This window comes from Pyricularia pennisetigena, chromosome 5 (assembly GCF_004337985.1).
Source record: "Pyricularia pennisetigena strain Br36 chromosome 5, whole genome shotgun sequence".
In the NCBI taxonomy this organism is placed as follows: Eukaryota; Fungi; Ascomycota; class Sordariomycetes; order Magnaporthales; family Pyriculariaceae; genus Pyricularia; species Pyricularia pennisetigena.
The window spans coordinates 248,154-272,783 of NC_043743.1; the positions used below are offsets into that span (position 1 = coordinate 248,154).

At 31.9% G+C, this 24,630-nt stretch overlaps 1 protein-coding gene across 1 annotated transcript; it reads right to left on the reverse strand.

The window, feature by feature from the left end:
- Positions 1 to 23,235: 23,235 nt before the first annotated feature.
- On the reverse strand, positions 23,236 to 24,623 carry PpBr36_08024 (uncharacterized protein; the record flags this gene model as incomplete). The annotated part of the gene is made up of 5 exons (XM_029895157.1): positions 23,236 to 23,946; positions 24,047 to 24,235; positions 24,317 to 24,321; positions 24,406 to 24,509; positions 24,589 to 24,623. 5 exons carry the CDS (start codon positions 24,621 to 24,623, stop codon positions 23,236 to 23,238), a joined length of 1,044 nt encoding a protein of 347 aa, XP_029747130.1.
- Positions 24,624 to 24,630: the final 7 nt, after the last annotated feature.

Here is a 24,630-nt window from a genome sequence, read left to right on the forward strand (position 1 = left end):
GTTTTGTAGTTTTTGTAAAACTGTGTGGACGTGTTTTTTGTGTTTTTCCAACGTTTTGGAAAAAATAAGGATATTGTCCAGGTAAATAACGACAAAAATATTTAAGCATTCCCTGAAAACGTGGTTAATTATAGTTTAAAAGGTTGCGGGGGCGTTGGTGAAACCGAAAGGTATTACCAGGTATTTGTAATGTTTTCGTTTGGTGCGAAATGCTGTTTTCCATTTTTCGCCTTCCTTTATGCGGATTAAATTGTATATTTTTTTAAAGTTTAGTGTTGTAAACCATTGTATTTGGTAAAACATGTTTCGAAATTCTCCTATTAGTGGGAGCGGGTAGCAATTTTTTATTGTAATGTCGTTTAATTGTTTGTAATCCACGCATAGTCGTAATTTTCCGTTCTTTTTTGGTACGAAAAAGATTGGGTATCCTATTGGTAATATCGATGGTTTAATATAATTTTTTTTGAGGTTTTCCGCGAAATATTCGTTTAAAACCTCCATTTGTGTCGGATTTAAACCGTATATTTTATGGAATTTTGGTTGGGTTCTTTTTTTTAATAGTATTTCGTGGTCGAACGGACTGTGCTCGGGTAATCCTGTTTCGAGTTTTTGGCTAAATAATCGTGTATAATTTTGGTATTTTTCTGGGATTTTGCCGTTTTTGGTCTGTTTTTTCGTAGTTTATATTGTGTAATTGGATCGGTTTTGGCCTATAAATAGTCGTTTTTTTTCCGATATTGGCTCCGGGGTTGGTCGTCCTCCCTGTAGGTACGCCATTTGCTTTATTTGGTTTTTCCGTGCTTTATATTTCCTGTATAAACCCTGCTGTGCTGGAGGTCGTTCAGTGATTAGGTGTTTTTCCCATTAAATTTGGCCTGTAATCCAATTTATCCGGGGGTTGCTCCTTTTAAGCTAAAAAATTCCTAAAATTATATTTTTGTTCCTTATTTCCGTAATATCCAAAGTGATTTATTCCTTTCGTCCATAGTTTTCCATCTAAAGGTATACGGTTTTTGTTTCGATGGTACCGTTCCCGTATAAAACTGCCTTTCCTTTTACGGTTTGTAATCGATATAGTTTTTCCTTTTATCGCCAAAGTATTCGTCGTTTTTTCACGATTTTTGGAAAAATGTAGTTGCTTTATACTCCGCTATTAAAGAGCGTTCGTATAGGTTTTCCATTAAATCGTATATTTAGGAATATATATTCGTGTATTGCTTTCGTGGTTTGCGTGGCGTTTAAGGTTTTTTATTCCGTTTCTGTTGCTACCGTTTAGTGCCCTGTACCGTTTGGCTGTCCTAGTTTTTTGGTTTGCTGGACTCGCGTCGTGGGTCCTTATTCTTTTTATTTCGGGGCGTATAATTATTTTTAACGTTAATTTTATTAAATCGGTGCCCTATTGGTGCAGGCGTTTTTCGTACGTTTGTGGGTATTTCGTTGTTTTTAACGTTGGGGTTCCACACAATTTTGGTCATAGGTGCGGGTCCTGGTTATCGTAATTTCGTTTCGTGCCATGCCTGTATTTTGGCTAATATGTGTATTTTGCAAATATTTCGGGTGTATTCGTACTATAGGAATTGTTTTTAATTGTAACATACCATGGGGTAATCGTTACAAAGGGTGAAAATTACCGCTGGTTCGGTGTTAAATCTTATTTTAATTTCCCAATTGGGTAATTTAGTGGTGGTGTATATTTCGTGGATGCCTATTGTTTTGCGTCGTTGTGGGAAAAAATCGTGGATTATTTTTCTGCTAAAATGCAATCCGCAATTGTTTCGAAAATATTTTGCCCAAAAGATTTTTGTGTGTTTGGGATGTTTGGTATTTAAAATTGGGTGGTTTCCAAAAGTTGGATCGATTAATCCTATAAGGTTTTATATTTATATTCGAAATAATATTCCGGGAAATTGCACTGATTGGTCGTTTCGGTATAAATCGATAAATTTTTTTTCATATATATAAAAATTATTTTCCCTTATTATATTGTATAAGTTTGAAAATATAGTTTTTTTTTCGTTAAATTCGTTTTTTAACTCGTTACTAAATTCGTCCGTTGGGGTTTGTTGGATTATCCGGATGCGGTGGGTTTATCCCAATAGTTTTGGTTTTAATTTTTTTAAAGTATTTAATTCCGTAGGTTCGGGTAATTTGGCGTTTTGCCTGCGTAATTGTGCCGGTGGTTTGGTTTTAATAGGTATACGGTTTCCTATTACTAAGGTCCGAATATTTTTAAATTTTTATAGGTATTATCCTGCGTCCATTTTTGCGCTGTTGTGGATTATATAATTATCGTCGTAATATATGGTCCAGTTTTTTAAATTATATTAATCCGGTGGTATTTGTTAATGGGTAGTGGTATTTAATCTTCGTGGTTTTTTGGAATCGGGGTGTAAATCCGGAGTGTTTTGGGGATAAAATTTGGCTATATGTCCTAATTTTTCGCATTTAAAGCATTTACCACTTTTGGGATCCTTGCGCGGTTTTTTATATTGGGTCGCGTTAAAGTCCATGGGTCCGTTATATATTCCGTAGGAAATATTATATTGGCGAAGCGGTTTAGGGTATTGGTATTTGCGTCCCGTATTAGTTTGTCGCAAGGTTAACCCCCACACGCTACGTTTTTTGCGTCGTTCCAATTTCCGTTCGTAAAATCGGTTGTCGATTTTAATTGCTAATTTTACGTATTCGGTTAAAGTGTCGGGTCGTTTTTTTTTAACAAATTCGTTTTTAACTTTTTTTTTAAATTCCGCATAAAAGCGTGTTATTAGGGTTTCGGGGCCCCATAATAATTTGGCGGTAATTTGTCGAAATTTATTGGTATATTTGGATACCGATTTGGTTTGGGTAAGGTGTACCAGTTTACGTTTAACCGTGCGTTCTTCGTTTAAATTACCGAATGCTTTTTTAAAACATTTTTCGAAATTCTCGTAATCGTCGAAAATGCGGTTAATCTCAATTTTACGGTTTTTTTTTTATCGTGGTCCAAATAGTTTCGTAGGATTGGTTCGAACCAGGTAAGCGTATCGCCCCTTAATAGCGAAACTGCGTAAGTGACTTTTTCTGCGTTATTATCGAAATTATCCTCGTTAAAGTGAAGGTAGGCCCGGATTCCCGTAAAAAATCCCTATAAGGTACTTAAGGTGCTATTATAAGGTGATGGTAAAAAGTATTTAATATAATTCCTATTGGTTCGATTAATTTGTTCGGTTATTCGTTCCTGGAATTGTCGATTTTTTGTTTGGAGCGTCGCGATTATTTAACGTAAGGCGTTAGCGTTAGCCGGAGCGTTAATAGTAAAGGGGGTTTAAGGGGTGGTTTTATTGGAAAACATTATTTCGGCGATACTATTCGGTATATTCCAAAACAAAATACTAAATAGGAGCAATTAAAATATTACGATTAAAATATCGGGTAACCTGTTTTTAGGGTAAAATATAGTGGGTTAAAACAATTAAGCGTTTTAATTGGGTAATTGGGGTTTTTAATAATTGGGGTGAAATTATAATCGTTTTCAAGTAAATATTAAGGTTAATTAGAGTTTAATTGCTGTTAAACAATCCTAAAATCGAATCTATTTATATGGTAATAAGCGTGTTTTATATAAATTATATTCCGAATGTGATTTCCTTTAATTTGTCACAAATCGCAGAAATTATTTCGCCTGATTTGTTGTAATTTTTTAAGGATTATTGAAATCACTTTTTTGGCGATTACGTGGCGTTACGTGACTTTTCCCTTAGGTAATCGATGTTCTGTTGTCGGCGATTTCTTTGGGCGAGTGTCGTTAGGAGGGGTGTGACCCCGCCTGGCCTCATTGGTACCGACCCATCTTGTCTGGTCGTAACATTTTGGTGGAAATTGCCGCAATTTTTTTAAAATTAATATCGAATAATCCTCCATTTTATTTACTATCGCCGATTATACCACCATCGCCGATAACGTTATCGCTTTAAACAATTTATATTTAATGTAATTTTAACATCGTTTGGTTACCCGTTCGCGAGCCGACCAAACCATCGACGTCGCCAATTTATTTGGTTTTAACCGCGCTTATTATAACAGGACGATAATAATATTCGCTGTCGATACCTGGTCCCGTTTTAAACCTATAAAGGTCGGACGGTTAAAAAAAAAAGCGTATAAATTAAATTTAAATGCATTTATTGGATTTATTAATATTTAAAAATATTTTTAACAATTTGTACGATAAAGGGCGGTTCCATCGTCCCATTTTTACCAAACCCAAAATAAAAACTACCGAATTTTATCCCAAATTTTTTAGCGACGATTAACAAAACGATTTCCTTAATTTTATATAAATTTAATCCATTATCGCCGATCGATTTGCTAATATAAACCGCGTAAAAAAGGAAATTTTCGAGGACGCCCGCGAAAAAGTTTTAACGGTTTTTTTGGTATATTATGCGCAATTTTCCATTTTAACCAAGGGTTATCCCTGGATTAATTATCTTTTTGTGAACATGGCTAGCGCAGGGCTAGTTATATTAGCTACCCTGCATTATTCTATAACGGCTAGCACGGGCTAATTTTATTAGTCACCCTGCATCGACTAAATAAATAAATAACAAATAAAACGTATACGCGTTTATACACACAAAGCTTTATATATCACGTCTTTGTTCATAATTTCAACAACAAAACAAATACGTCATATTTAATCTAGCTTAGTGGTATAATGCACGTACCATAATCTATATCATATATACGTTGAAGTGCGTGGGTTCGAATCCCGTTGTGGTCGCAGATTTTCTGTGCATGCATAAGCACAATAGGCCGTTAGGCTTAATGGGCCGTTAGGCTCAATAGGTCGGCAGGTCAGTCACATGAATAAGGCCAAATCATGTGACGTGACCCCGCATTCCGGACATCCGGATCGAAGATCTGCACCTACGGATTCGAACACGTAATTCATAACTTAGCCTAAGATTCATCACCTTCATAACCTTCATCGATTCAACGATTTAACGAATCGATTGTGCAACAACAATATATTATCTCTATTACCCGCTAGCAGACGGTTATCTGCCATTTCAACGTTCCATCAGCCTTATACGTGATCCACTTTTCCCCGCGTTCAAGATTAAGCTTATTCTATCTCGTAACCTCCTCACACTTTTTAATTCGGACGCGATTTAAATTATTATAAAAAATTTGCGCTTTTTTTAAAACATTTTGCCTATCGACGGTTTAAATACCGATAATAAAATCGGTTTTAAATATAAAAAAATTAAAGGTAAATATTTTTAATTTAATTGGGATATACTTAATATTCCTTTTAATCGTTATTAGTTATTTTATTAACTGGTTGGTAAATTATATATGCATTATCCCTAATAATTGTAATTGTCGTTACAATTTTGCCCCTATTTTTGTAATTATTGCTATAATTTTGCCCCTTATTTTGTAATTATTATTATAGTCCCACCCCTATTTTTGTAATTATTATTACAATTTTTGTTTTTGTTAAATGAATTTTTTTTCGGTTTAAATACCCACACTTTATTAAAATTGGAGCAATTAGTTTTTAAAAATTGGTTCTTAGCTAACGAAATGGGTATAAAAAAACGATTATTTATTTTACGGCGATTTATATATAATATATCCGTTTCTAATACGACTGATTTATCCAAAATACCGACGGATGCTTTCCCATTTTAATTTTCGTCCCGGCCAATTTTGTTTCGCAAATATTTAAAAAATAATAACCAATTTCCCAACCTTCGACGTTAAATATTATTATAATTTAACCGAAGTATGCGCTACCGATACCCCGCGAACGGTTGCTATTTTTACCCAAACGCAGTTTTACGATATTTTAACCAAATTCGCCGCCCGTAAATTTAATTTTAAATCTGCGGGTACGGTTATTATTATATTTTATTCGATATTTTTAATCCGAAAAATTAAACAATTGGACGAAATTTATAACGCGGAAAAAATGTTTAACCTATAATGTATAAATAAGGCTATTAATTCCAATTTTTAGCAACGCNNCGACGTCGATAATTTCGACGATAATTCCGATATTGAAAATAATACCCAGTAAATGTTTTTTTATAATAATTATTATAATTTCGTTATATTAATATATTTATTTAAATTAAATAATTTTATCAGGAACCGCTAACGTAAAAACGGTAGGAAAGCCGATTTTTCCACGGGCGAAAATACTAAAAATATCCGGCGTTTAATTACATATTTATTATCCGGTATTTTTTTTCAACGTATAATTGGAAACGAAATTTAATGTTTCCGTTACCGGGAATCGATAATATACCGCGCATCTTTTTTTATTTTTTGTATTAATCGGGGTATGGCCATTATTACGCCGATTATTAACAAAATCAGGGATATTATTGGTTTTAATGCCCTGGTTTGGGATAAAATTGCGATTTTTTCCGCCCGACCTAAAAATTTATCTTAGGAAAATATATTTACGGTCGATTATATTTGGGAAAATAATAGTTGTTTCGTCGTTTTTAATATCGATAAAAATATTAAAACCTTTTTATAAAAATTCGAATCGATAAGTTGGAAATAATGGCTATTTTACCTTCGAATTTTGAATTTTATAATTTTTACCACCATACCAGACGAAAAATCGTTAATAATTTTTAAATATACGGGCGTATTTACGGTACGCAGGGGTATGGATACCGGGCTTATTTTACCCAACGGTATAATTATTTATTTTTGTAAATATATTCCGCTTTATAATATCATTATTAAAAAGCTCCAATCTGGCCACCGTTTCAAAAACGTTATAACGAATACCGAGGCAATTTTTAAAAATATTATTACCGTATTCGTGGGCGAAAATACCGACGACATTGGTTCCGTTCCATTAGGAATTCCCACTAATGCGGATATTATAACTAGTAACCGCCAAATTTCGGTTTTTTTAATATGGGTTTTATCCATTTATTGCAGTTTTTGGTAATTAAATACTTTTTTAAATTAATAATTTACGCCGAGGACGATACCCGGGGTATTAATTCGGCGGAATTGAGTAAAATGCTGGTATTAAAAGGAATAAATTTTAAAGCCGAATACCGTAACGTCCGACAAAGTTTTAAAAAAAGTTTAGAGGAAGGAAAAACCCGTTTTAAATCGGTAATTGTGGACGTTTTAATTTAATATAACGGCGACGGTTTTTTTAATTAAATTTATTCGAAAACCTGCATTAATTTTAAAACGTTACGTCCGTCGGGCAGGGTTAAAATGGTCCATTTTATATTAAACGAATCGCCATTTATTGCCCGCGTGGTCGAAATTTGCATGGAGGAAAAAAAAAAGGTTAACGCGTCCTAATTATAACCCCTAATTTTTGGATTTAAGCGTAAATTGGCTATATGGTAACAATTGTTATAATTTTTTTCCTTCCCCACAATTATTGTAATAATTATTACAATTTTTATGTTTTTAAATTGTAATAAATATTGTAATAATTATTATTTTTCCATTTTTATAATAATTGGTACAATTTGTAATATACCTGTTAATTTTTTTAATTTTCTTGTTTTTGTTTTGGAAAAAACCAGTTTCGGTGTGGTTATTATCCGATTAGGTTTGTTCTAAACCGAACGCGATAAAACCGTTTCCAATTTTACCGATTTCAGCTCTAATTTTAACGTTTGAATTTTAAATATTAATATTTCCAACGCTGGTTTTAATTTGCACCTTAATTGTTACATTGGTATTATTATTTTTTTAATGTGGAACGCTAATATATAATTGCAAATTTGTGGTCGTTTGATTCGGTTGGGTTAAAATAAACCTGTTATTTGGCGCATTTTCGAAATGCGAAATACTTTTTTCGATTGGGTAAAAAATCGTATATTCCGGAAGGTTAATGCCCTTTTTTTTATTATTCCGGCCGTTATTAATATATAATAAGTATTATTTAAATATATTACGCGTATACGTTTTCCCAAAATTATCCAATTTCCAATTATTGAATAATTCCTAACGTATAAAATAATAGTAATTATATTTTCCTGGCCTTTTAACTGTTTCGTTTGGATAATAAAACCCCCCCAATATTTTAATATTTTTTATTTTAACAGGACGCGCCGTATGGGCGAATTTTATTTTCGCCTAGTTTTAATATTCGTGTTAAATATTTTTAAATAATTTAACGAACAGGATTTGGTGGAGAAAACGTTAGTTTTTATTTTAACGTTGGGTCCAATTTATGTTAATTATTAATATTAGGAGCAAAATGGTGGCCATAATACGTTTATTAATTATATTAATTATACATATTTGCCTTATTTCGATTTTATTATTATAAATTAAGGGTTTATAGTTAAATTAATAAAATGGATTAAAAATAACGACGGATTTTACGACGAAACCGCGACCGCGCGGGTTATCGGGGCCCTAATAAGGGATTTTAACTCCTGGGTTATTAAACGCGGGGAAATTAATAAACCGTTTAAAAAAAGTATTTTTAATAATAATAACGCCGACCTTTTGGCGGTCGTTATTCCGTTTTTTTTATTTATCGATTTTGGTTTTAATTACGATAAATTTATATTCGATTCGTTAAAAAAACCTTGCATATTTATTTTAAAAAAGGATAAAAAGGAGGACAATTCGGTCCCTGGATCGTTTACCGCGACCCCAATTCGGAAAAGGAGGCGTGGCGTTAATAAACCCATTTTTAAAAAAACATTTAACGCTGCCAAACGTTTTGGTTTTTTTTTAATCGGTTTAGGTTTTTTTGTTTTGTTTTTTTTGGGGTTTGGTATTAGGAAATTGGGGGTTTTATATTTATAATATTATAATAATTATTATTATTAGGATCCGGTTTAATGGATTTATTATTCGTAATTAATGGGGTATTATAATAATGGTTATTACCAGGAATTTTTTGTTGGATTTATAATTGGCGGTGGATGGAGGATATAGTTTATTTGGGTAAAAAAATGGATAGGAAACGGGTTATTTATACGGAGGATTTTGGAGGAAATTATATTCCGTTTTTTATTTTAAACCAAATTTACGATTGGTATTTATTTATTTGTATTTACTGGTTTTACGGACGCTGTTTTACCTCCGTTATTCGCGGGTAAGGTTACCGTTATTCGTCCTTTAATTCCTTTATATAATGGAACGATTTTCGTTTTTGCCCGTTTTGGTTTACGTAATTTGTTTTTTATTATTTTAAATTTTATACGCCTTTTTCGTCGGATTTTTCGTGTATTCCCTCCAGCAAATCTTTTTCGGTATTAATTATATTATTAATATTTAAACCGTTTATCCGGTTATATCCTTTTTTTGGATTTACCCCTATTTTTCTAATATCCGCCTGAAATAATACGTTATTGGGGCGTACGATTTTTTAATTAAATATTTCCAATTTGTCGCCCATTAGTTTTTTTAAACCCAGGTATAATAAATTAGGGCCGTCGAAATCGAAATTGGGTAATATTTCGGTTTTTTCGTTTCCCCAACCATTTTGGAATAATAAATACGTATAATGGATTATATTTTAATTGGTTAATATTATGTAATATTTGCTATTAATGCGTATACGGGCGATATTTTCCAATATTTTGCGCACCGTAATTGCGATTGGCCCTATCGCTGCACAATTTAGGAATGTTTTTCGCAAATCGTGCGTAAAATTGCGGTTATTTTTAATATTTATAACGAAATTTTTATTAATATGTTTAATTGTTAGGTTTACCGGTTTAAATCCATTCCCGGCCGTAATATATTTTACGAACGTTAATTTTAAAATCCCGGTGCGTAGCGGTTAATTTGTAATTTTTGGTCGTAATAACCAGGTTAAATATAGTATTTTAAGGTTATATTTTTTATTTTACAACCGTAAAAAAATAGGACCAATTGCGGTATTATAATTTCCAATACGCCGTAATTTTTTTGGTGGAACGCGTTTATTATTATTTATAAAAGGTTGATTATTTGCAAATAACGGCGTTGCGTGCGGAAGGCGATATTAATTTTGGGATTTATATCCTATAATCCAATATTTATTAAACCGTTAATATAACCAACGAATATATTATCGTAAATACGGTTTACCACGGAAATATATATATTATATAATATATCGGTAAAAATTTTTTCCAGGGCGTTTTTAAAAATTTAATCCTTATCCAATAATCCGTTTGAAATTAAAATAGCAATTATAATATATAAAATGCGGGACCGGAATATATTTTATAAAAACCGTAAAACGTGGTAAAATTCCTTTTTACTTTTTTAAAATTGGTTATATTTCCCCAACCCTATTATATTTATAAATATAATAAAGCCGTAATATTGTTATAATTAGTTAATAAAATTAAATTTAATATAAAAAAAAGTTGGTATAGGTAATATCCATCATTTTTTGTTAAAAGGTTAGGATAATTCGATATAAATTCCGTAAATAGTACGGATATATAACTCTTTTTTTCAATCCCCGTAAACGAGGAGCAGGACGGAAAAGTAGTCGAAATGGTCGGGTAGTAAATTTAAAAAACGTTTAAAAAGGATTTCGTGGATTTGGATAATTCCTGCGTATTCCCCTTCGTTTTCGATAATAGCGGGGGTTTGGATAAAATAGGAGGTTAATGTAATTTGTGCGAAAATAAGGTATTATAGGATTGCTTTAGGCGTATATGGGCGGTTAGGGAATAAAAAACTACAAACTTGGTATATTATATAATATTTGGTATTTTCGTAATAGGTGTCCGGATATTATAAAAAAGCGGGCGTTTGCAACCATTTTTGGCGGAAAAATACGGTGGCGTGTTATTGGGATTGCGTATATCGTTTAAATTTTGGCGTTAATATAAGGAAATACGATGTTAAATTTTATATTCGGTTACGTTTTCCATATCCAAAATCCTGTACCTTATTTATAAAATTAAAATTATTATATACGAAAGATAATATTGGGTTACGAACGATCCTTTTTAAATTGGTTTATATGTTAATATATATATATATATATATATATATATATATATAAAATTATTATTGCTGTTCGCGGTAAAAACTAAATATAAATATAAATATTGCTAATAACGTATTCGGGTAACGGCGATAAACTATTGGGTTTACCGTTTAATAATTTTATAAAATAAGCATATTCCAAACCCGGATAATATATTTACAATACGTCGTGGAATTTTATTATTTATAAAATATAATACGAATACGCGTAATAAATAATTGTTTTTTGGGGGGGAATATTCGTGGGTTAAAATCGCCAATATTAATATAACGCGTTAATTTTTTAACGTTGGGGGGTTTATAGTTTTTAAAAAAATATTTGGTTCCAGGTATATTACGCTCGAAATTTGTAACGATAAATAAAACGGGCGGTAATCCCGGAAATGCAATAATAATAAAAATATAAATTTATATAATATTGGCGTTTTGGACGGGATCTCCTGGGTAAACGTATCGAATATTTGTTTAAACCAATTTATATCGTTTACGTTTTTGGCGGAACAATTTTTTATTCCCGAAAATTGGAAATTTATAGGTTCGAACCGGTTAAAAAAACGTAAATATTATATTAATTGCTGCAATTCCTTGCGCAAAAAATCGGTTTTAATGGGCGTAGGAAATTTATTATTAAAACGGTATTCGATTTTATTAACGCGTAAACGTTTTCGGACTTAAAGGTTTCGTAATGCTTTTTTAAAAAAAAATATTCGCGATGGGGTAGGTTAAATAATTTCGTAAAAATTTGCCGTTATTATTTAAACGTGTATAAATTGCGTAAAATTGGTGCGTCGGTAACGGTTGAGCCAAAATATGGTAATATCGCGAATAAATTTGGTTTCGGGGTTTATTTCCGTTTCGGATTCGGATTTTTTCGGTAATTGCTTTTGATCGATTAAAAAAAGTTAAAATTCCCATTTATTTTCGAATATAGGATTAAACGATAATAATTGGGATAGCGATAAAAACGAAAATAATTGCGATATCGATGGAAATAATAAAATTAAATCGGACGTAAAATATTAGGTTGCAAATTACGCGGATGGGAATATTTTTTCGGGTATATCCATTAATATTATTGGAAATATATTTTCCATTATTGGATTCGGGTTTTATTTGGTTTAATGGTATATCGAATAAAGGTTAATATACGTAAATATATGGTATAATGGTAAAACTTTTTTATTTTTTTACGTATTGGGGGGAATAATAGTTAGCGATATTGCAGCATTGGGTGTTTTATTGGTAATACCGCTATAAACGGCGATATGCGATAAAATGTTTTCAAACTAAAACGAGCGCGATTTTTTCGCCCAATGTAATTGGTCGAAAAACCATGTGGCTAAAAGGTATATGGAGCGCTCGGTCCCCACTGCGAAACAGGGGGGTCTAGTTTAAGCACTGAGATTAAGCGAATAGGGTTTCACCTAGTTTCAATGCTCAAACTAGACCCCCCTGCTTCGCAGTGGGGACCGAACGCTCCATATACCTTTTAACCATATAGTTTTTCGACCAATTACATTGGGCGAAAAAATCGCGCTCGTTTTAGTTTGAAAACATTTTGTCGCATATCGCCGTTTATGGTAATACCACCAACGATAATTTGTCGCATTTCGCCGTTTATAACGGTATTATTAATAATATATTTAATGTTGCGTCATTGTTATAAATTATTTTATTAATATCAAAATAGTTTGTGGTATTTTGCCGTTTGTAGCGGGTATATATAATATATTCGCATTATAATAGCAAAAGAAAATGGTGTAACCATAATATATAATTAAATATGTAAACAAAAAAACAAATAAAAATTATAAGAATATACAGTAATTTGCGTTAAATTAATTGGAGTTTGTTGATTATTTAAATGCCGGCCGCGTTTTAATAGCTACTGTATATGGAAAGATATTAAAATATTAAATAAAAATTGTAATTTTTCATTATATTTAATTTTTATTTTAAATAATGGTGTATGATATTAGTTTAAGTTTAAATTACAGTTTTTATAGCTTAATAAGCCTAACACTTCAAAGCGCATGCAATTATCGATTAAAACAAAAGTTTTATCAATATTTTTATATAAATTAACAATTTGTTAAAGAACTAAATAATTTACGAAAATATTGGTTGAATAAACATATTTTTAATTAATGCATTCCTTTATCAATTTGTTAGTGAATCTTTTACAACATTTTTTTTGATAAATTTTATTTAATTAAATAAAGCAAAAAATACAAAAATAATGCAAATTTAACATCTTTTTATATAAAAAAATAAAAAGGGCCGGTGTTGTAAGTCGGATTTTAGGTTGACGTTTATTTATATATATAATCCACTTTTACAAATTTTGGCTTTATTAATGTTAATGTGGTAAAAATGTAAAAGCATTTCGATTACAAAATATATATAAAATTGGATACACTTTACCTATCCGCATATTTAACCGTTTAAATAATCAGATATACGTATAACAATGTAATGTTTGTGAACATGGCTAGCGCAGGACTCATTATATTAGCTACCCTGCATTATTCTATAACGGCTAGCATGGGCTAATTTTATTAGTTACCCTGCATCGAATAAATAAATCATAACAAATAAAACGTATACGCGTTTATACACACAAAGCTTTATATATCACGTCTTTGTTCATAGTTTCAACAACAAAACAAATACGTCATATTTAATCTAGCTTAGTGGTATAATGCACGTACCATAATATATATCATATATACGTTAAAGTGCGTGGGTTCGAATCCCGTTGTGGTCGCAGATTTTCTGTGCATGCATAAGCACAATAGGCCGTTAGGCTCCATAGGTCGGCAGGTCAGTCACATGAATAAGGCCAAATCATGTGACGTGACCCCGCATTCCGGACATCCGGATCGAAGATCTGCACCTACGGATTCGAACACGTAATTCACAACTTAGCCTTTGATTTATCACCTTCATACCTTCATCGATTTAACGATTCAACGAATCGATTGTGTAACAACAATATATTATCTCTATTACCCGCTAGCAGACGGTTATCTGCCACTTCAACGTTCCATCAGCCTTATACGTGATCCACTTTTCCCCGCGTTCAAGATTAAGCTTATTCTATCTCGTAACCTCCTCACAATACCGGCGTACCGCCATAAACGGCGAAATGCGACAAAATATCCTTAAACTAAAACGAACGCGATTTTTTCGGCCAATGTAATTGGTCGAAAAACTATGTGGCTAAAAAATATATGGAACGTTCGGTCCCCATTGCGAAACAGGGGAGTTTAGTCTAAGCACTAAAACTAAGGTTTGCGCTAGCTATTTTGTCGTTTATTGTTTTAATAATCGGTCGACAATGTTTATTAAAATCCTTTTGAAAATCCTGCAAAACCGACACGATTAAAAATCTTAGGGCTTATCCCTAAAACCCAAAATTCCACAATTAATCCACTCCGTTTGCTTCGCTCCATTTCGTAGCTTAGCTGCGGTTTTGCAATGTACCTGTGGGTCCATCCAAAAAACCCTTTAGTTTAGGTTTGAGGACAATTTGTCGATTTTCGCCGTTTATAACGGTATTTTTGGCTTTTTTTCGACCGAAACTCTTTTATTATTTCACAATTTCGCAAAATATTAAAAAAAGAAAACGTCGTTAAAAATAGCGTTCATTACCGCCATTAGCAGCGATTTAATTTATTTTTTTATTTGCTATAATGGCCGAATTGGATACCACCTGCCCTTAACCCGTTTATAGCGGTACTGGTTTTTCGATTTTTTTTTCGATTCTCGTTTTTTTTTATATTATTTTTAATTTTTGACCAAATTTTATATTTTTTGCACGTGGACGGTCGTATATATATATATATCCCGTTATACTAAATTTTGGAGTATAAATCGCATTATATAAACTGTTAAATAAGCGGATAGGTAAAGTAAATACATTTTTATATATAATTTACAATCGAAACTCGTTTATATTTTTACCAATTTTGATAATAATAAAGCTAAAATTACAGGGATTGGATTGCGTATATAAATAAACGTTCACGTTAAATTAAATTTATAATACTCGCTTTAAAAAATCTTTTATATAAAAAAATGCTAAATATATATTGTTGATCGATTTTTTGCTTTATTTAATTAATTTTATTTTATTTTAATTGGCAGCCAAACTTTATGCGTCTTGCACGTAGGGGATGGCGTTTATATATTTAATATAATATTCCAATTTTATATGTAATTTACAATCGAAACGCTTTTATATTTTTACCAATTTTTACAAAAATGAAACCAAAGTTTCAGCGTTTAAATAAAATATATAAAAAAACGTCAACGTGAAATCTGAGCTGTAATACACGTTTATATTATTTTTTTACCAAAGGAAATGTTAAACTTGGGCTATTTTTCTATTTTTTGCTTTATTTAATCAAATAAAATTTGTAAACATGAAGTCAATTTAAGATTATATATAAACTTTTAACGAAATGGGAATATTGAAATTTCTTTTTATTTTAAAGTTATTTGCGTAAAATATTCAGCTTTTCGACAAATTAATAAATAATATAAAAATATTAATAAAAGCGTTATTTCAAACGATATTTGCGTGCACTCTGTAATTTTAAGTCCGCTTCGTCATAAATATTCATACGTGGCTTTATACCAAGATTATATTTTATTATTCAAAATAATAATTAAATACAATAGTAAAATACAAATTCTACTAAATATTAGAATTTTATTCCAAATAAATTAGATATAAGGACGCGGTTTTCACTCCCAAAATTCTTAAGCTCCAATTAATCTGACGCAAGTTACTCTATATTTTTATAAAATTCTCATGTAATATTTTATTCAAATATTTAATTGCATATTATAATAATATTATTTTCTTTTGCTTTATTTTTTAAATATAATATATTTAATTACACCGTTGTTCAATTGGCTGCGCCTATAAAAAATGCAACTAACTGCATTTAAAGTGCAGTCGCAGGGCGTTTATAAGGCCTATTTATAATATAATTTATATAACCACTATAAACGGCGAAATGCGACAAATTATCGTTGGTGGTACGGCCTAATCTCAGTGCTTAAACTAAACCCCCCTGCTTCGCAATGGGGACCGAACGCTCCATATAGCTTTCAGCCACATAGTTTTTCGACCAATTACATTGGCCGAAAAAATCGCGCTCGTTCTAGTCTAAGGACATCTTGTCGCATTTCGCCGTTTATAATGGGCATATTTATTATATTATATAAAAGCCTTATAAACGCCCTACAACCGTACGTTAAATATAATCAATTGTATTTCATATACGCGTAACCAATTGAACAGCGGTATAATTAACACATTATATTTAAAATATAATAGCAAAAAAAAACAGTATAATTAGGGTTTCCAATTGAATATACGAATAAATTATTAAATAAAAGTTATAAAAATATAAAACAACCTGCCTTAAATTAATTGGAGTTTAAAAAATCTGGTATCGAAAACCGCGTCCTTATATCTAGTTTATTTGGAAACAAATTTCAATATTTAGTTAAATTTGTATTTTATTAGTATATTTAACTATTGTTTTAAATAGTAATACATAATATTGGTTCACAACCAAATGTTATTATTAATAATTAAGCGGATTTAAAGCTAAAAAATGCATGCAATTAACGCTTAAAACAAAACTTTTATTAATACTTATATATTATTTATTAGTTTGTCGAAAAACTGAATATTTTAAGCAAATAACTTTAAAATAAAATGAAATTTTAGTATTTTACTTCGTTATAAGCCTATATATAATCGTGAATCAACTTCACTTTTATAAATTTTATTTAATTAAATAAAGCAAAAAATAGAAAAAAAGCACAAATTTAAAATTTCCTTTTATGCAAAAATAATATAAGTGGGTATTACAAATCGGATTTCACGGTAACGTTTTTATTTATATTTTATTCAATCCCTGGAAATTTGGTTTAATCATTGTGAAAATTGGTAAAAATATAAAAACGTTTCGTTTATAAATTATATATAAAATTATATACATATTACCTATCCGCCTATTTAACGGTTTATATAATTCGATTCATATACCAAATTGGAGTATTATACTAAATATATATTTACCATCCCCCACGTCCAAAACGCATAAAGTTTGGCTGCAAAATAAAATAATATAAAATTAATTAAATAAAGCAAAAAATCGATCAAAAATATATATTTAGCATTTTTTTATATAAAAGATTTTTTAAAGCGAGTATTATAAATTTAATTTAACGTGAACGTTTATTTATATACGCAATCCAATCCCTGTAATTTTAGCTTTATTATTATCAAAATTGGTAAAAATATAAACGAGTTTCGATTGTAAATTATATATAAAAATGTATTTACTTTACCTATCCGCTTATTTAACAGTTTATATAATGCGATTTATACTCCAAAATTTAGTATAACGGGATATATATATATATACGACCGTCCACGTGCAAAAAATATAAAATTTGGTCAAAAATTAAAAATAATATAAAAAAAAACGAGAATCGAAAAAAAAATCGAAAAACCAGTACCGCTATAAACGGGTTAAGGGCAGGTGGTATCCAATTCGGCCATTATAGCAAATAAAAAAATAAATTAAATCGCTGCTAATGGCGGTAATGAACGCTATTTTTAACGACGTTTTCTTTTTTTAATATTTTGCGAAATTGTGAAATAATAAAAGAGTTTCGGTCGAAAAAAAGCCAAAAATACCGNTAAATTACAGTTTTTATAGCTTAATAAGCCTAACACTTCAAAGCGCATGCAATTATCGATTAAAACAAAAGTTTTATCAATATTTTTATATAAATTAACAATTTGTTAAAGAACTAAATAATTTACGAAAATATTGGTTGAATAAACATATTTTTAATTAATGCATTCCTTTATCAATTTGTTAGTGAATCTTTTACAACATTTTTTTTGATAAATTTTATTTAATTAAATAAAGCAAAAAATACAAAAATAATGCAAATTTAACATCTTTTTATATAAAAAAATAAAAAGGGCCGGTGTTGTAAGTCGGATTTTAGGTTGACGTTTATTTATATATATAATCCACTTTTACAAATTTTGGCTTTATTAATGTTAATGTGGTAAAAATGTAAAAGCATTTCGATTACAAAATATATATAAAATTGGATACACTTTACCTATCCGCATATTTAACCGTTTAAATAATCAGATATACGTATAACAATGTAATGTTTGTGAACATGGCTAGCGCAGGACTCATTATATTAGCTACCCTGCATTATTCTATAACGGCTAGCATGGGCTAATTTTATTAGTTACCCTGCATCGAATAAATAAATCATAACAAATAAAACGTATACGCGTTTATACACACAAAGCTTTATATATCACGTCTTTGTTCATAGTTTCAACAACAAAACAAATACGTCATATTTAATCTAGCTTAGTGGTATAATGCACGTACCATAATATATATCATATATACGTTAAAGTGCGTGGGTTCGAATCCCGTTGTGGTCGCAGATTTTCTGTGCATGCATAAGCACAATAGGCCGTTAGGCTCCATAGGTCGGCAGGTCAGTCACATGAATAAGGCCAAATCATGTGACGTGACCCCGCATTCCGGACATCCGGATCGAAGATCTGCACCTACGGATTCGAACACGTAATTCACAACTTAGCCTTTGATTTATCACCTTCATACCTTCATCGATTTAACGATTCAACGAATCGATTGTGTAACAACAATATATTATCTCTATTACCCGCTAGCAGACGGTTATCTGCCACTTCAACGTTCCATCAGCCTTATACGTGATCCACTTTTCCCCGCGTTCAAGATTAAGCTTATTCTATCTCGTAACCTCCTCACAATACCGGCGTACCGCCATAAACGGCGAAATGCGACAAAATATCCTTAAACTAAAACGAACGCGATTTTTTCGGCCAATGTAATTGGTCGAAAAACTATGTGGCTAAAAAATATATGGAACGTTCGGTCCCCATTGCGAAACAGGGGAGTTTAGTCTAAGCACTAAAACTAAGGTTTGCGCTAGCTATTTTGTCGTTTATTGTTTTAATAATCGGTCGACAATGTTTATTAAAATCCTTTTGAAAATCCTGCAAAACCGACACGATTAAAAATCTTAGGGCTTATCCCTAAAACCCAAAATTCCACAATTAATCCACTCCGTTTGCTTCGCTCCATTTCGTAGCTTAGCTGCGGTTTTGCAATGTACCTGTGGGTCCATCCAAAAAACCCTTTAGTTTAGGTTTGAGGACAATTTGTCGATTTTCGCCGTTTATAACGGTATTTTTGGCTTTTTTTCGACCGAAACTCTTTTATTATTTCACAATTTCGCAAAATATTAAAAAAAGAAAACGTCGTTAAAAATAGCGTTCATTACCGCCATTAGCAGCGATTTAATTTATTTTTTTATTTGCTATAATGGCCGAATTGGATACCACCTGCCCTTAACCCGTTTATAGCGGTACTGGTTTTTCGATTTTTTTTTCGATTCTCGTTTTTTTTTATATTATTTTTAATTTTTGACCAAATTTTATATTTTTTGCACGTGGACGGTCGTATATATATATATATCCCGTTATACTAAATTTTGGAGTATAAATCGCATTATATAAACTGTTAAATAAGCGGATAGGTAAAGTAAATACATTTTTATATATAATTTACAATCGAAACTCGTTTATATTTTTACCAATTTTGATAATAATAAAGCTAAAATTACAGGGATTGGATTGCGTATATAAATAAACGTTCACGTTAAATTAAATTTATAATACTCGCTTTAAAAAATCTTTTATATAAAAAAATGCTAAATATATATTTTTGATCGATTTTTTGCTTTATTTAATTAATTTTATATTATTTTATTTTGCAGCCAAACTTTATGCGTTTTGGACGTGGGGGATGGTAAATATATATTTAGTATAATACTCCAATTTGGTATATGAATCGAATTATATAAACCGTTAAATAGGCGGATAGGTAATATGTATATAATTTTATATATAATTTATAAACGAAACGTTTTTATATTTTTACCAATTTTCACAATGATTAAACCAAATTTCCAGGGATTGAATAAAATATAAATAAAAACGTTACCGTGAAATCCGATTTGTAATACCCACTTATATTATTTTTGCATAAAAGGAAATTTTAAATTTGTGCTTTTTTTCTATTTTTTGCTTTATTTAATTAAATAAAATTTATAAAAGTGAAGTTGATTCACGATTATATATAGGCTTATAACGAAGTAAAATACTAAAATTTCATTTTATTTTAAAGTTATTTGCTTAAAATATTCAGTTTTTCGACAAACTAATAAATAATATATAAGTATTAATAAAAGTTTTGTTTTAAGCGTTAATTGCATGCATTTTTTAGCTTTAAATCCGCTTAATTATTAATAATAACATTTGGTTGTGAACCAATATTATGTATTACTATTTAAAACAATAGTTAAATATACTAATAAAATACAAATTTAACTAAATATTGAAATTTGTTTCCAAATAAACTAGATATAAGGACGCGGTTTTCGATACCAGATTTTTTAAACTCCAATTAATTTAAGGCAGGTTGTTTTATATTTTTATAACTTTTATTTAATAATTTATTCGTATATTCAATTGGAAACCCTAATTATACTGTTTTTTTTTGCTATTATATTTTAAATATAATGTGTTAATTATACCGCTGTTCAATTGGTTACGCGTATATGAAATACAATTGATTATATTTAACGTACGGTTGTAGGGCGTTTATAAGGCTTTTATATAATATAATAAATATGCCCATTATAAACGGCGAAATGCGACAAGATGTCCTTAGACTAGAACGAGCGCGATTTTTTCGGCCAATGTAATTGGTCGAAAAACTATGTGGCTGAAAGCTATATGGAGCGTTCGGTCCCCATTGCGAAGCAGGGGGGTTTAGTTTAAGCACTGAGATTAGGCCGTACCACCAACGATAATTTGTCGCATTTCGCCGTTTATAGTGGTTATATAAATTATATTATAAATAGGCCTTATAAACGCCCTGCGACTGCACTTTAAATGCAGTTAGTTGCATTTTTTATAGGCGCAGCCAATTGAACAACGGTGTAATTAAATATATTATATTTAAAAAATAAAGCAAAAGAAAATAATATTATTATAATATGCAATTAAATATTTGAATAAAATATTACATGAGAATTTTATAAAAATATAGAGTAACTTGCGTCAGATTAATTGGAGCTTAAGAATTTTGGGAGTGAAAACCGCGTCCTTATATCTAATTTATTTGGAATAAAATTCTAATATTTAGTAGAATTTGTATTTTACTATTGTATTTAATTATTATTTTGAATAATAAAATATAATCTTGGTATAAAGCCACGTATGAATATTTATGACGAAGCGGACTTAAAATTACAGAGTGCACGCAAATATCGTTTGAAATAACGCTTTTATTAATATTTTTATATTATTTATTAATTTGTCGAAAAGCTGAATATTTTACGCAAATAACTTTAAAATAAAAAGAAATTTCAATATTCCCATTTCGTTAAAAGTTTATATATAATCTTAAATTGACTTCATGTTTACAAATTTTATTTGATTAAATAAAGCAAAAAATAGAAAAATAGCCCAAGTTTAACATTTCCTTTGGTAAAAAAATAATATAAACGTGTATTACAGCTCAGATTTCACGTTGACGTTTTTTTATATATTTTATTTAAACGCTGAAACTTTGGTTTCATTTTTGTAAAAATTGGTAAAAATATAAAAGCGTTTCGATTGTAAATTACATATAAAATTGGAATATTATATTAAATATATAAACGCCATCCCCTACGTGCAAGACGCATAAAGTTTGGCTGCCAATTAAAATAAAATAAAATTAATTAAATAAAGCAAAAAATCGATCAACAATATATATTTAGCATTTTTTTATATAAAAGATTTTTTAAAGCGAGTATTATAAATTTAATTTAACGTGAACGTTTATTTATATACGCAATCCAATCCCTGTAATTTTAGCTTTATTATTATCAAAATTGGTAAAAATATAAACGAGTTTCGATTGTAAATTATATATAAAAATGTATTTACTTTACCTATCCGCTTATTTAACAATTTATATAATGCGATTTATACTCCAAAATTTAGTATAACGGGATATATATATATATACGACCGTCCACGTGCAAAAAATATAAAATTTGGTCAAAAATTAAAAATAATATAAAAAAAAACGAGAATCGAAAAAAAAATCGAAAAACCAGTACCGCTATAAACGGGTTAAGGGCAGGTGGTATCCAATTCGGCCATTATAGCAAATAAAAAAATAAATTAAATCGCTGCTAATGGCGGTAATGAACGCTATTTTTAACGACGTTTTCTTTTTTTAATATTTTGCGAAATTGTGAAATAATAAAAGAGTTTCGGTCGAAAAAAAGCCAAAAATACCGCTATAAACGGCGAAAATCGACAAATTATCCTCAAACCTAAACTAAAACGTTTTTTGGATGGACCCACAAATACATTACAAAACCGCAATTGAGCCACGAAGTGGAGCGAAGTGGATCAACTGTGGAGCTCTGGGCTTCAGGGATGAGCCTTGAGACTAGGTACCGCCATAAACGGCGAAATGCGACAAGATGTCCTTAGATTAGAACGAGCGCGATCTTTTCGGCCAATGTAATTGGTCGAAAAACCATGTGGTTAAAAGGTACATGGAGCGCTCGGTCCCCACTGCGAAGCAGGGGGGTCTAGTCTGAGCACTGAGACTAGATCTGGTCAGGATCAACTTTACTTTATTTAGCCTCTACCCTTACTCCATGCAAACAAAGTTAGTGTTTTTCTTTTTTTGGGAGGAGATTAGCAATCAGAAAATCAGGTGATGCAGTAGGACCTGGTCAACTTGAGATGACAGAGGCGGATAATTCCGGGTGGCCAGGTGACATGGAAAGTATCAACTTACAATAATCAACTGACCTGCAAGACAGTAAGTTGGCGAATTCTTGTCGTCATGAAAATGATTTCGACCACGACAACAAGGCAACTAATTAATTACCCATGTTGTTCGGGTTATCAATGTCAAATATTTCTTATTATTTATTTATTTGATTTTTTTTAACTCGACTTTTTTCTTCTTTTTATTTTTTTTTATTTTTCGAGCACAAGCTCGCAAAAGCCCTACTAGTAAGCTTCTCTCGACCCTCCAACCCCCTCCCCCCCTTTCAATCAAACACAATCGCCGCCTTGATTGCACTCTTGTTTTTGATACTTTCCAGCGCCTCGCCAAACTGCTCCAGCTTGAACGTCTTGTTCACAATACCCTTGGTCTTGACCTTGCCGTTGTCAAGATAGTCGATGGTCTGGGGGAACATAAAAACCTCGCTGAAGGAGCCGATAATGCGGATCTCGTCGCCAAAGATCTTTGTCGGCTTCCACGACACCTTGTCCTGGTCGCCGTAAACGCCGTAAACCACCAGGGTGCCGCCCCTGCGGCAGTAGTTAATGGCATCCTCGAGTATCTTGACCGAACCGGTAGCCTCGATAACGATATCGAATCCGTACGGGTTGTCCTTTTTGAGCTGCTCCAGCTGGGGCCCGCTGTTCTCGCGCGAAAGGTCCACGTACGTGTCGGCCGCGTCCAGGCTGCGCGCCAGGTCCATCTTGAGACCGGCGGGCGCCGCGATCGTGACCTGGCTGCACCCGTTCTGTCGCAGCAGCTGAGCCAGCATCAGGCCCGTCGGTCCCGCGCCGAACATGAGCACGCTCGAGCCGAGCCTGGGCTTAATCTTGTCCAGGCCGTGGCACGCGCACGATGCCGGTTCGATCAGCGTCGCCTCCACGTCGTTCATATTGTTGAACTTGAACACCTTGCCCTGAGGGTACGCGCAGTACTCAGCGAAGCCGCCGCTCAGTGTCGTGCCGTGGCCGGCCCACTGTGATGTTTGTTAGCTTTCTGTTGAAAAAAAAAAAAAAAAAAAAAAAGATTTCAAAGAGTTTCAAAGTCAGGGTGTGAGAATGCTATTTGCGACGCACGTTCTCGCAGAGCAGTGGCTCGCCTCGTCGGCAGTAGAAGCAGTGGCCGCACAGCTCAGCATTGTCCGCAGCGACGCGGTCGCCAACCTTGAACTCCTTAACATCCTTTCCTACGGCGGCGACCACACCAACGGTCTCGTGGCCTGGAATAAGGGGGAATTTGGCAATGAACTCTCCCTCGTGAATATGCTACAGTAGCTGTCAGTACGAAACTCTGGTTTTGATTAACGATTCATTTTTTGCAAGACTGTTTTGTTGAATATTGTTTACCAGGTCTATAAAACAGGTTTGGTTCAAGTCAGTAACCGTCTTTGCAAGTCAACGCTAATCACCCGATCACTCTAGGGATCTGAGCTTACCGGTTCCACAAACACCACACGCCTTGACCTTTACCAAAACGTCATCGTCTCTGAGCTCAGGCAGGGGAACATCGACCACTGCAAACTCCTTGGGCTTGGAGTATCTGCGATGGATCGTCAGGAGTCAGTTCGGGCGCATTGCAGCAACACCACATACAGATGCGAGAAGAGGCCAGTACGCACTGCAGAGCCTTCATGGTCTGGGGAAGATCCGACATTTTTGGT